Consider the following 14,424-nt stretch of genomic DNA (forward strand, 5'->3'; position numbering starts at 1 on the left):
TCAGACCGAGCAACATATTATTATCACAGAATAAAATATTATCTTGGTTCTTTTCTCAACATAGTTGCCAACTTCGATCATGGACAATTTAATATATTAGACATATGTTTAACCGTCGCGAACTTCAAATACATGGTTTTATTTCTTATTTTTCATAATGTTTCTTTCTTTCTTCATTCTTGTAATCTTTTACTCATGTCAATATTCAATATTTATCAGTCTAATACAGTCTAATGATTTTCACAAATTGCGCCTATTGAATAAATTTAAAAATATCTAGAGTTTAGATACCTAGTATTTTCCCAGTGCGGCGTCCAGGCCACCACAAATGACCTTTGTACACATTAATAAACGGACGTAAGGGTAAGTGAATTCAATTGAATATTAACAGTATACCTCTACCTATCTATACAATGTATTAACAGCACGAATTTAGAACACCTGTTAAACTGTTCTTGTTTTTTCTTAATACTCTTATTTTTGTTTTTTTATTTTTCTAAATACCTACCGATTTCAATCGTCCTAAACTAGATTATTCAGATAATATTTAATAGCTTTGGCTGGATTTCCAAAACTATTGAGATTATTAATAACCATTAATTCTACTGCATACCCTTTAGGTTTCTATCTTGCTTCTTATGTTGTATTGTGCCATGGTAGTTTAACTTTAACGATCCTTCTGTGTTTGGTTTTGGTGTTACGACGGACATGTTTTGAACAGGTACTTAGCAATTATTATAGTTATAGTTGTTGAGAATTTGGCACTTGACTTTATATTATAAACTATAAGAAACTATGTTATATCTTAATATTTTTATGTAAGGTCGATATTAAAACTAATTGTTTCAACATCTAAACTATAAATGAAAATCATAATAAAACTAATAACCAACTTTATGTAAACATAATTTACACTATACAGAGTGAATGAAATTGGTAGTTTTTGAAGTAATGAATGTTTACTGTGACAAGAATTACCATATGTGAATATGTATACGAATTTGGTCATTAATTGATTTATGATCTTAAATGAAGTAGATTGTAATATAATATTATTTCATTTGATAATTGTGAATTAGGTAGATCAATTATTTGAACTACGTGGTAAAACTACATTCAGTCAAATATTTGTACTTGATTAGGATTGAGTGTACGGTACCATTATGTATAGTATTTACTAATAATGATCAAATCTCTTATCTTTGTCTCTAGTTTTTATAAAACAAGATATGACAGTATTTTTAATTTTCATAACAATACCTATGTAATATTACATTTTAATTAAAATCATTAGTGATATAATCAGTTAAAATGTTCTTTGAAAATAATTATTTTTCCTTTTTTTTCAATAGGTTAGGTTAGGTATTTTGATAAATAAAAATTAAACAAATGACATTGATTGTGTTAAATTACAAAATATATGCTGTTACATAATATAGTGTCTATCTATATAATATATGTTTATCTTTAAAATTTGGTGTTGGTTATGTTGTAAATTAGAAGGTATCTAACAGGTAAATATTTGTACTACTTTTCATAATGAGAAAAACTATATAATATATTAAATGTGCTTTTGGTTGTGACGGTACCACCAATTGTATTGTGAATTACAATTTAAAAAAAATACAATATACAACAAAATACAACCTATCTATGATGTAATAATAATAACAAGTATAATTTTATTATTTGTTAATAGATCTTGTAATATTTTTAATAAATTATTTATTTGAGTTATTAATATACTGCGTTTGCATTAAAAATCATCAAAGATAAATAGGTAGGTGTATAATAATATATTAGCTACAATTCTTTAAATTAATATTTGTTAATATATTATATTAAATCATATTATTGTGTAAGTAAGTAATAACTAATAACTAATAGGTAACTACAATTGGTTATATTAAATGCAATAGCCAATAGATTAATGTCTTAACTATAACAATATAACTTTTTTTACACTATAATAAGTATAACTATTTAACAAACTAAACATCCATACTTATTATTTGTAAAATACAATTAAAAAAAAATACATTGGTATAGGTAGTTACAATTTATTTAAATACATTAATTGTAAATGCATAAATATGTAAGATTCTTATTGTTTGTTCAGCTTACTAATTATTGTGCTTTAAAGTTATGTACATTAACATAGTATATAACACATTAAAATAATCTAATAATTAATAACCAAGGAAATTAAATTTATTATATCATTATAATTTATATATAAGGACCTTAAATAGAAAGTACATAAATTGGGTGTTTATGTTCATAAAACTCATAAAATACCTGGAAAGAAAAAAAATACTTAAATAAAATAATATTTACTTGTACTTCAATCACCTATTAAAAAAATTATTGTATCAATAAAACTATAAAATGAATAAGTAGTAACTAAATCTAAACTTATCTTTTAGTTCATTTTTATTTTATCTACCTATGTTTAGGCCAAGTATAAACTAATAACAGTTTTTATTTATTACGTATTTTGATCTTATCTTGTTTCCATAATTTTGCAGTTAATGCAGAGTATCTATAGATTTTATCAAAATGTTCTTATTTAGTATTTTGATTTGTTCCATTGTAGGTACATAAAAAATGATTATTTGAAGTGCGTAATAAAAAATTGCATTATTTCTTAAATTATATTTGTGAATACCTTCGAAATATTTTAAACAAACATGATTTTATTTATGTGTTAAGAAATTAAATTCAAAATTAAAAACCCTAGAAGTTAAAAAAAAAAAGAGTGAACTTAAATTATTTATATATTCATAAATCAATAATTCATAGAATTTCTTAAAAGATAAATATATCTATGTAAATTTAATGAATTTACAGTCCAATCTTATACAACTGTATAATAAAGTGATAGAAACATTTGGTGTTTTTGTGTCTTGTGTCTGATTATTGTATTGTGTAGGAACACCAAATGTAATGTCAACAGATCCGCATTGGTTAAAGGGAGTAATAGCTGTTGCAGTTGGCATTGGAATAACGGTTGGTTCAGTTGGGGTGGTTTTTATAACTCGACTACTAGAAAAAAAAGAAAAACTATTATTAAAACAGGAAGTTGATGAATTAAATATTGCAATACTTGATCTTCAAGCAGAATTTAAAGCATTAAAGTAAATGTTTTTAATATTGAATTTTAAATGTTTATAAATTTTCCATATGTTGTATTAATTTTAGGAAAAAAATTATAAAACCAGGAAAAAGATCAGCCTTATCAAGTAGCACCAGTGTAACAAGCGAAGCTAGTTTGTATACAGCGCTAGGAACTGACGACGAATTTCACGACATGTCATCAGAAAACGAAGAATCCCATTCAAATATTCTGAATGAAAAGTAAATACTTTTTTTCTTCTTATTTAACCTATTTTATCTTGTTACTAGTAAAAAATCATAAATATACATTGTTTTTATAGTCCAGATGGTAGTTTGTCTTCAGAACATTTTAGCGAACATTACACTGGACCTTCTTTACTTAGTGATGATATTTTTGATCAAGTAGATGAATTATTTGAAGGTTCTGATGAAGATAAACTTAAAGCTTATGAAATTTTATTACACCTTAACGAAGAAGTAAATTGTTATATTTTCATTCTTATTATACATTTACCGATACTACAATGTTTTAATTAATTTATGTAGCGAACAGATGATATTGAGGTACTTTGGAGGTTAGCAAAATCGTGTCAATTTGTATCAAAATATTATATTGCAGCGAAAAAAAATCTAGAAAAAAGTAAATCAGTTATTGATGAAGGTAAGAAATTTCCAAAATATTTTAAAAAATTTTTAAAATTCTAAAAAAAAATATTTTTCAGGTGTAAAATGGTCAAAGCATGCCTTGGAAATGTATCCAGGGAATTGCAATGCACACAAATGGTTTGCTATATGTAGTGGTGCTCGAGGTCAGTTAGGATCAACTAAAGAAAAAATTGAAGGAGGTTATATATTTCAAAATCATATAAATGAAGCAATAAAAATCAATTCTCGTGATCCAACTTTATATTATTTAAAAGGAAAACTTGAATATGAAGTAAAATTTGTTGAGTTTATTAATTAGTTAGTAGTGTACAACACTAATCACAAATAATAATACCTATTTAGGTTGCTGTTTTATCATCTTTTGACCGGCGTATAGCCAGTTGGTTGTATGGAGAGGTACCTAAAGGTACAATACCAGAAGCGATTGAACTATTTTTAAAATTTCAACGTGAATCACCGATTCAGCTAAAAGACTGTCACCTACATCTTGCCAAGTGTTACATAGCTAAAAACGAGTATGAAACTGCCGTGAATTGGTTGGAACAATCATTGCAGCTTCCTGCTAAGGATTCTGAGGTCAATAAAATAATAGTCATATAATAATCTTCTTAATTATATAGTTAAAATAAGTATTAAAATAACAAAATCAATTATTTTAGGATAAAGAAACGGATAGTGAAGCCAATCAACTTCTCAAGAAATATTTAAAATATAAAAAAGTTTAGGTTCCATTATTATTTTCTGAGAATTTTTTTTTAATAATTTTTTTTCTTTTATGGCCAAACTACGTGATTTTTAAATTTTTAACTTTATGTATGTTTAGTTTATTTATTTTTTGGTGTAATGTAACAGTGGTATATTATTATTTAATTTTAGTTTATTTCTATACAATGTTATAAACAAAAATTATTTGCTTTTCTCTGAAACTTTAAAATTCCAATCATAATTTTGAAAATATTGGTACCAGTTTATTACAGAGTATTATTATATTTTTTGAGACTTAATTTAATTTATTTAGACTTTTATGTTCATAATTGTTGTTTTTATTAAAAATATACACAAGGAAAACAATGTTTCATCAAAGTATGTTTTGATTTAATATCTACATGTTTATTTTTTTTTTTAAGAATTTTACCATAAAGAACTGCCATCTATAAGTTACCTCTCAAATATTTATTAAATATTTCTTTTTTATTGTAACCTTGCATACACCACTTTTGCAGTATGACTATATGAATAAAAATGTATATTCCAAATTATTTGGCCTATTAATGTTGGTTTAATCTAAAATAGTGTAACTAATTACGTATTAATGGAAAAAATATAATTATAATTAAAATAAATAGAGAATATAGTATATTAATATTATAATAGGTGAAACATTAAGTTGTGAACAATTGATTTCTGTCCATATACGTTACTTTTGTTGTTGTATATTTATTATTTAACCATTGAGGATAGTTTAAATAATATTATAATCTACTCAATGATAGGTTATATATATATATATATATAGCTGTTAAATTTTGAATTGTCTAAAAAAAAAAAATGTAACTTGATAAAGATGTGAACACAAAATATATTATAATCTAAAAATATAGTTTAATTTAACCAAACATTTGTACTAAGTTTCTATATTGTCCGTCGTAACCTCTATTTAAATTTTAACTGCTGGTTGTACTTTGCTTGGTATTTATTTATGCATGCTTTTGTACACGTATTTAATAAAATTAATTTTCACGTATATGTTGTTAATTTGAAAATTTGTTCACAGTTGAAAGTAATTGAAAATGGAATGGAGAGGTATTGCATACATCACATTATGGTTTCTGAGTATTACAAGTGGATTTCTTGCTCTATGTTGTCCACTAGTACCATTGATGTTTGTTTGTCCGCACGCTTTCCGTTATATTATAGGCATCATATTCTCTGTGTGGGAGATGTATCCCACCGTTAGTAATTTACAATATACATTTTTATTCATTGAACTACAGTTATTAATTTTTTTAGATATTGATGCGTCTATTGTTTAACACTCGTTTTATAATAACTGGAGATCACATTAATCCATTTGATGGTGCATTGTTAATAATGAACCACCGTAATCGGTTGGATTGGAATTTTTTGTGGGGTGGTATGTATTACAGTTCCAAACCACCTGCACATAAGCTGAAAATGGTACTTAAGTCAGCTATTCGACATGTACCTTTTGCTGGTTGGGTGATGCAATTATCTGGATTTTTATACATACATCGTCGCTGGGATCATGACCAATCTTCAATGGAAAAACAGTTGAAATACTTCCGTGACGTAAATGATACTCATCAGGTAAATGGTATTAAATTAATTGTTAAACATTTTGAATATTAACTTGTGTGAAAAATGTTAAAATAACATTTTTGTTACTTATAAATAAAAATCTACTATTAATGTTCTTTTATAATAATATTCTTTTATCTAAAATAAATTAATAACGCACATTAAAATTATAGCTTGATTAACAGAGGCAGGCATTATATTCCCTAAAAAGTCTATTTAGATGATATGTCATTAAAAACAGGTAGTGAGTTTATATTCTCTTATATTCTTTAAAAGCAATAGAATTTAATATAGAATATTTTATGACTAAAATTAGTTAATATTTAATAATCTATAGTTATATAGTTAAAAAAATTACTTAAATTATTGACAAACAATAAAACAATAAAGCAATAAAACCTACAAATAAGTAATTACACTACAAAATTAAGAAAAATATACTTTTGATAGTTGAAAATTTCAGTAGTTAATTAATCAATCATTTATTATAGATTCTATTGTTCCCTGAAGGAACAGATCTATCGCCAAGCAATATTATGCGTAGTAACAAATATGCAGCAAAAAACAATCTTCCTAATTATAAATATGTGCTTCACCCAAAGACTACAGGTTTTGTATTCCTTGCTGACACAATGCGAAAAAGTAAAATTTATTATACATTTTTTTAAACGGATTGATATTGATCAGCTTTTTAACATTTATAGATAAGCAAATGAAAGCAGTGTATGATTTGACTATCGGTTATCCAGATTTATTACCACAAAGTGAAATGGATGCTTTACGAGGTGTATTTCCAAAAAATGTGCATTTTCATATAAAACGGCAAGTTTTAACTAGTATTAAATAATTAATTTTTTTTTTTAAGGTTGTAAGACTTCGCCTTAATAATATTTTAACAAATATAGTAATAAATACATTTTGTAAATGTATATTTTATGAATATTAATTTTTGTTATCTATTGCATTCTCGCCTCTAAATTGCAAACTAGTAAAGTTATTATGAAATAAAAAATATTGTTTAATTTTGTAATAGAATACATTTATCGTAAAACACTCATTATTTTTAAATTATTAACATTTTTGCAAAAAAATATTTTTTTTACTTAAGGTTATCTTTTTTTAAAGTTTTTGCTTCTATGAATGACAACACGTATTTTTAATTTCATATTTCGAATCACAATGTGGAGTATTTGTATTTTGATATCTACAAATACAATTGCAAAAGAATTGTTAATTAGTTGTTAATTACAACTTAATGTACTTATAAGTAACGCTCTGAACTTATTGCTATAAATATGCTTTAAAAATATACACTTATTTTTTTTTTACTCACAATGTTTATAAATACAAATATTTATTAACAAAAACGGGATAGAAATTTAAAAACTCAAAATAAACATATATTAAGTATTAATTTTGTATTGAAAAATAGAAAAATTAAGAAACGTGTTTTTAAAACTACAAAATCACAAAATATACAAAATAATTTATAATGCACTTTAAACTTAAATATTTTTTTTGAAGTGTTGTAAAAATAATTTCAAGCTTAGATAGCATTAATTAAATTTATGAACTTAAAAAAATAACGTGCAAGTGTAACAACTTCCGAGCCCCATTCATAAAATTGAAATACTTATAAATTACTCGTGTAAACGCAATTTAAACACATAAATATCCAAGCCCCGCTAATCAGTAATATACCAACAGTTCAAATCAAAATATTTGTAAATGTCATTATAATAAATATTAAACTGTTATTTAATCAATATTGATTTCCCAATTTTTAAATAATTCTGAACTTTCTATATTTTAACTACCCATATATAATAAAACTATAATTAATAATAATAATATATTATACTCTAGTTGAATATAATAAACATTAAATTCTCATATAATATATGACGAGAAATTACTCTAAATATTATCGATTTTTAATTTATATAGATATGATGAGACAGATTTACCATTAACTTCAGATGGTTTAAAATCATGGTTAAATGATATTTGGAAGCTGAAAGAAAAAAGATTAGCTGATTTTACTGCCACTTCGTCGTTTTTATCAGATCCTCAAGCAACAGTCAATAATAATCAACCCATCGATAATGCTCTCTATTTAGCTCTAATATTTTGGACCATGGTTCAGGTAAATAATTATCATTAATCACAATTAAAGCTTGTAAGTATATAGCTTATTTATAATAACATTTTTTTTACCTAGAGTATTGTTATATATGCTATGGTAACATCATCACTCTTCCAATACTGGTGCTTGTTGTGCTGCATAGTATTTTTAGGCTTCTCATATACTGAAGATGGTTTCCAAATGTTTGAAGTCAAATTATTTGATTTTACAAGAAAAAGAGAAAAAAAAACATAATTAATAATACCTATATTATGTGTTCATTTGTAATACTACATAGATATTACATATAATGGTAGATTGATAGCTATATACATAACTATGAATTATGTATTATTTTATAGTTACCTAAATTGATATCTGTAATTGTTTATTAATCATGAAGTCTATTTTACAATTTACATTTTGTATACGATAATTATAAAAACTTTTTTGTTTATTAGTTATAGGTTTGTAATGTTGATCAACAAACATAATATTTTAAATATATGGTAGTATACCTATTATAACAATTATTATGTTACATTGTGTTTTGCACTTTCGCATGTTATAGTTTGAAGTTAAAACTTATTTTAATTAACTATTTAAAGCAGATCAGAATATTATGTTCAACATAAATGTTGACCAAAATGTTACTTCTTAATGATTTATTAAGCTTTATATTTGAACAAAGAAAAAAAGCTTTGTGGAGCCCACAAAAATATTATTTTCTTTAATATTTTTAATGAATACTTGTTTTTGTCTTAAAATCATTATAATGAGATTAATTTAAAAACAAAGTAAGCTTACAGGTATTAGGCATGCTGTAAAATGAAAATGTTTTCCATCTTGTACTTCTAGTGGTACTTAAAATAGAATAATGTCTCAAACTTTAAGGTTTATATATTCTTGTCAAGCTTGAAGCTATACATCTCCTGTTTGGTTCGACTCTACCAAAATCCGAGAAATATTTAATGTTGTTTTGCTGAGGTAATACATTTTCTTAATTCAGTACCTACCAAATGCTCAGTGACTAGCTCAGTCTCGATTTACGGATGCATCACAGTCTCGTATATTGTTGATGTTTTTTTATTTACTTCAAAACTGAATCATACCACTGCAACAAAAATGTGTTAATTGTATATTAAAATAAGGCCTAACTTCAATCCTTCACTATTCATTAGCATAGATATTGCTGTAATGTGACAATCAACAAGTTTGGGTTTTTCCGTGAATATATCTATAATCACTATGGGTAGTTGGTAGACAACGTTTTAAAATATGAAAATACCTTAGTCTTAATATATATAACATCATAACATGAATAAATTATTAAGGCTAAAATTATCATTATATGTATCCAGTATAAAAATATAAAATATTGTAGGTAGGTAATATAATGTTTACACTATTACCTACTACCTACTGCAAATATGGTTAGTACTTAGTAACAAAACAATAAAATAAAACTTAATACTTCAGATAGTAAATATATACCTATTCATTTTAGTATTTTACTGAAGGAAAGTTACATCCGATTACCGGAGTTTATTGAACCTTATAATTTCACATTTAAACACTTATTTTATTACTAATTAATATAGATCACTAAAATTAAAAAATTAAGCTCAAAGTTAAAATTGTATTTTTATATATTTTTATTATGTTTCGCATTTTAATACAATTTACTAATTTATTGTAAGTATAGGTATTATATTAATATATTATAAAAAAAATAATAATCTTTAGTAATAAAAGAATGTTTGTGTGTGTGTGAGTAATCTATAGGGTATAGCTAAGTATATTACGCTCATGGTTCTGAAATTTGGTAGGTACATAGGTAATCCTGTAGCCCGAGGGTTGTAGTATGAACTATGAAGTATGCACCATTATACTACCATAACATATGTTTATAGCCATAATAACCCATATATAGGTTGCTATAGGGCGGCTCACACAGTCACTTAAATTCACAGAAATCGAATATTTTTTTTGTTTATTTAAATTGTTGCCATTGGTTACAGCAAATAAAATAGTTATTATGTTTGGATATAATTTTAAACCTGTATTTTATATTTTGACAAAACAACCCAAAATTGAAAAAACCCAGTTTTTATTTACTTTAATTTAAGAAGATGTTAATACGCGGGCATTAAATTTGACACGGGCAACGGCGTGTATATGATCAGCTACTAATATATAAATTAGGAGTCTTATAATTATTTTATGGTCGACCGGTATAAGTCGTACAACCATAAAGTTTAATTTCACAGTATAATGATTTACCGGTAGGCCTAAATAACAATTTTAATTTTTAAATTACAATGATTGTTTTTTCTTTATTTGAGTAAAGTGTTTTGTGGTTCATCAGGATGTGGCTTATAATATGTGAGATTGTCTTGTACTAGCAGGCCTATGACGAATGGTTCCGGTGATAAGTTTTGACTAGTATATCTAATACAGTGGCGTAATTTGGTCATGTTTGTGGGGAGGGGGGAGGGTTGAAACATTTAGCCCCCAACCCAACAAAAAAAAACATTTTGGTTTATATCATAATAACCTCTCAGTTCAACCATTGTGATCTGTAATCAGATATAATGTAAGTAGGCACATGTATAAAATGCATGCATAATTTAAAATAAATAATTACATACTAGGTATTTAATAAAGTTTTTAAATGTACTTTTTCAAGTAGTCAGATATCATGGAATAATTTGCGTAGACGTAAAATACTCAAAATTGAAAACTTCAAAAGGTTATATATTATATAACATTGGAACTAAGTCCGGCCGACAAATTCTGATGGCTAATATGAATAAATAAATATATATCGAAATGTGCTGGATCATTTGAATTAAAAATATTATTCAAAATTACTTTGGAAAATGATTGTTCTGCTCCTGCTACAGTGATTGCTGGCATTGTAAGAAAAATGATGCAAGCTTTTAAAACGTCTGGAAAACTACGTAGGTAAGTACCCAATAAATCGTTATTTATACTAAACCTATCCAAATCTTTTATTATTTTTAGTTTTCATCTTTTATAACTGTTTTTCAAGTTAACATCTGTCGTGGAAAGTCCGAATTAATAACATCATTAATTCTTTATACATGTTGAACCAAAATCGTATGATGCTTTAATACCAAATTGTATTTTCATTCGAAAATCATTTCGACTGGTCGGCGCAGTACCTACCTATAGTATTACGAAAAAACAATCTAGTTTTTATAGGTACAACAACAATAACAAAAACTATATAGTTATTATTATTATTATTATTATTGTTCTAAATTCTGAGCCGAGAGATGAAGGGATTGATTTTATAATAATGTGTGCGTGTTTTCTTAAATTCATTTTTCTTCTACTATCACATTTTGGGGCAGAAAAAATATCACCACTCCGGTAAACTTATACTCTCGCGTGGCCAATATCTTCAATGTATTTCATTGAGATTTGGTACATAACAAAAAAAATGTTTGGTTAATATTCTTTGTGGGTCCCCGCACGTGAACACGATCATGTCCTGTGGAACCTGATTATTCTGTTGAAGTAAATAAAATCGTACTCTTATTTAATACGAAAAATAAGGAACAACATTTTACTGTGTATAGAAGAAATAATTTTATTACATAATCTCATGATAGATAGAAAATCAATGCTTAGTGCCTTAAAATTTTGAACGCCGAAAAATGAAATATATTATGATACAAAAAAAGTAGCAAAAAACAAAAAATAATAATTTAAATGAAAAAAAAAAGGTATCGGACAAGACGAAGCGATGTGGGGGAGGGGGGGGGGGGGGTACGTGATGGCGAGTTGGTGGTGCTGATGATATTGGTAACTGCAGGTATATATATGGCCACTGGTCACCCCTACATCATTCTCACGGGCGGTCCTGCAGGGCGGACGGGAGTCGCGGGCGCGTTTGATCGAGACGCTAAGACGACCATTGCATAATAGACGACATAATAGTATTTATATAAATCGGGTGTTTTGTTAAAAGAGTCATTCTGTACTTAACATATTTAGGCATATTTGTATTTATTTGTATTTAATTTGTCTATTACGCGTAACAATGATTGAAAATAAAACCGGAAGAAGATAACTACAGCTAGTATGTTAGTATTTCGAAATGTGTCGCACAGTATTATATATTATTAAATATATATATTTATATATGTATCATAATAGTCGCACTTCTGGAATTTGGCCAAACTGTCCCAAATAGAATGCTATGACTATGTGATGATAACTACACTGGTGTTTTCCGATAGTTTTGATACTTTATTTTATGGAAAAGAATGAAATGCCGGTTTCAGATTACACGCACTCGCTCTATATTAGGTATGTATACTACACAAATACGAGTATACAGGGTGATTCACCAAACTTGCTCACCCCCAATTTTTCTTCAATATAATACAGTTATCCAACATTTTTGGAATTTTTAAATACACTTAAAGATCGTATTTTAAAATGCTTGAGATTTTTGTACTAATTTATTAAGGAGTGACCTGGGGAAGATTAAAACTTCTCTTTTTCAAATCAGAACTTCCCCCCCCCCCCCCCCCCCCATCTTATGTTATAAATTATTCTAATATATAATATATGATTTTTTTGAAAATACTGACGTATCAAAATCAAAATTCGAACCAGTGGTAGTTCTTGAGTTAGGTATTTAACTTTGCGTTCAAGGATAAATTATAGTACCTATATCCAGTTCCAAATAAGAAGACACCAGATTTACGTAGCAAAATCGGTTTTGCCCATGGCCGCCTGGTGGCTTCTTATTTGAAACGGGTTATACATATGATAATGAGTTTAGAAGATACGAGGGCTGTGGTGATTTGAACATTTTAGTAATTAATATTAATCAACATTAATAATTTTTAAAAATGAGCCAAGTAATTAATACTAGATCATATATATTACTGTTTACTGATTGTATATTTTTGTAAAATTATTTTTATGGACTATTATTTTTAGTATAAAATTGCAAACTCCTTAAGTAGTACAAAAAATCTCAATAATGCGAAAATATGGTCTCTAAGTATAATATTTAACAATCAAAATATAAAAAATAAGTGTTCATAATCAAAGGAAAAAATACTCGGTGAGCATGCTTGGTGAATCACTCTGTATATAATACAGGCATCGAAAAACATATGCAATTGTTTTTGTCGATAAAACATTTGTTGTTTTGGGTTTTTAGCCCACGTATATATATATATATATATATATATATATATTATACGCTTTTATTTATTAAAAAAATAAATCTCGTAAGTCTGATGAGATCCTTAGTAGTTTGCATAGAGTTTTGTCGTTTTGTGAGATACTACAATAATACAATACAACGAGTCACGATTGACTATATAATATATATATATTACTTTATACCTATATATGTAAAGAAATATTTCTGAAATTGCTTTTGCTGATTTCACTCGACGCAGATGCCTATGTGTTTCGACATTACATTTCACTTTTTAGCATTCGAAACATTTTAGCTCTAGAAAAACCTGGTGAAGTGAAGTCGTGGACGATTTTCATCGAGTAGGTACCTATATATAGGTACACAAAGCAATGCTTAGTGGTTATTATTATATACATATTTATTGCTATTATCATTACTGAAACACGGATTAACGCCAGTTATGCATGTACAGGCTAATGTTTTACGTTTAAAAATGTTAGTTATTTTTATGTAAAGCGGTTAGTGAGACTGTTTGAGCCAGTGAAGCTTATCGGACACGATTTTGACCCGGTGTTTGAGCACGATCAACGACTTATTTTGGGTCGTTTATGGGGAAATGGTCCTCTGAAGAACCACACGTAGTTATTTAAGTACCTACTCTTATAAACGTTGGTTATTTTTCGTGAATTAATGATGTTTTATCGTTTCGTACAAGTTATAATACCGTCGCCTTACGTGAAATTGGTATTTTTCTTTATACTTATTAGTTACTAATTACTATACGAGTATACAAATATATCTTTAAGTATATACCTCGATTACTCAAAATATTTTAATTAATAAATTATTAAAAAAACATTCAAGTGTATAGTATATATCCATATAGGTGGTACTATATTTTATAAAGAAAATAATAAAATTTATATTTATATTTAGAGTGTAGGTATTAGTGTAATATATATATATATATTATACTATAATACTATCTGAGTAGGGATGTATT

The 14,424-nt window shown here is 26.4% G+C and overlaps 2 protein-coding genes across 3 annotated transcripts; both read left to right on the forward strand.

Moving 5' to 3' along the window:
* The first annotated feature begins 148 nt into the window (after positions 1-148).
* On the forward strand, positions 149-8,768 carry LOC132950371 (lysocardiolipin acyltransferase 1-like). The gene is made up of 7 exons (XM_061021793.1): positions 149-363; positions 5,558-5,735; positions 5,794-6,111; positions 6,594-6,744; positions 6,807-6,924; positions 8,050-8,248; positions 8,324-8,768. The coding sequence occupies exons 2-7, from the start codon at positions 5,574-5,576 to the stop codon at positions 8,480-8,482; spliced, it is 1,107 nt and encodes a 368-aa protein (XP_060877776.1). The 5' UTR covers positions 149-363; positions 5,558-5,573; the 3' UTR covers positions 8,483-8,768.
* Positions 424-4,866, forward strand: LOC132950370 (regulator of microtubule dynamics protein 1-like). 2 transcript variants are annotated; one of them, XM_061021791.1, is made up of 8 exons: positions 424-721; positions 2,933-3,137; positions 3,202-3,357; positions 3,438-3,594; positions 3,664-3,778; positions 3,840-4,054; positions 4,126-4,359; positions 4,443-4,866. In XM_061021791.1, exons 2-8 carry the CDS (start codon positions 2,947-2,949, stop codon positions 4,506-4,508), a joined length of 1,134 nt encoding a protein of 377 aa, XP_060877774.1. In that variant the 5' UTR covers positions 424-721; positions 2,933-2,946; the 3' UTR covers positions 4,509-4,866. The 2 variants fall into 2 exon arrangements, with proteins under 2 accessions (XP_060877774.1, XP_060877775.1); XM_061021792.1 differs by lacking the exon at positions 424-721 and adding an exon at positions 1,315-1,514.
* Positions 8,769-14,424: the final 5,656 nt, after the last annotated feature.

This window comes from Metopolophium dirhodum, chromosome 8 (genome assembly GCF_019925205.1).
Source record: "Metopolophium dirhodum isolate CAU chromosome 8, ASM1992520v1, whole genome shotgun sequence".
Classification (NCBI taxonomy): Eukaryota; Metazoa; Arthropoda; class Insecta; order Hemiptera; family Aphididae; genus Metopolophium; species Metopolophium dirhodum.

Coding starts and splice junctions, on each gene's coding strand:
- LOC132950370 (XM_061021791.1), top strand. CDS start 2,947: ATGTCAACAGATCCGCATTGGTTAAAGGGAGTAATAGCTGTTGCAGTT. Junction 3,358..3,437: donor TCAAATATTCTGAATGAAAA/GTAAATACTTTT, acceptor TTGTTTTTATAG/TCCAGATGGTAGTTTGTCTT. Junction 3,595..3,663: donor TATTACACCTTAACGAAGAA/GTAAATTGTTAT, acceptor TAATTTATGTAG/CGAACAGATGATATTGAGGT.
- LOC132950371 (XM_061021793.1), top strand. CDS start 5,574: ATGGAATGGAGAGGTATTGCATACATCACATTATGGTTTCTGAGTATT. Junction 5,736..5,793: donor TGTGGGAGATGTATCCCACC/GTTAGTAATTTA, acceptor TAATTTTTTTAG/ATATTGATGCGTCTATTGTT. Junction 8,249..8,323: donor TATTTTGGACCATGGTTCAG/GTAAATAATTAT, acceptor TTTTTTACCTAG/AGTATTGTTATATATGCTAT.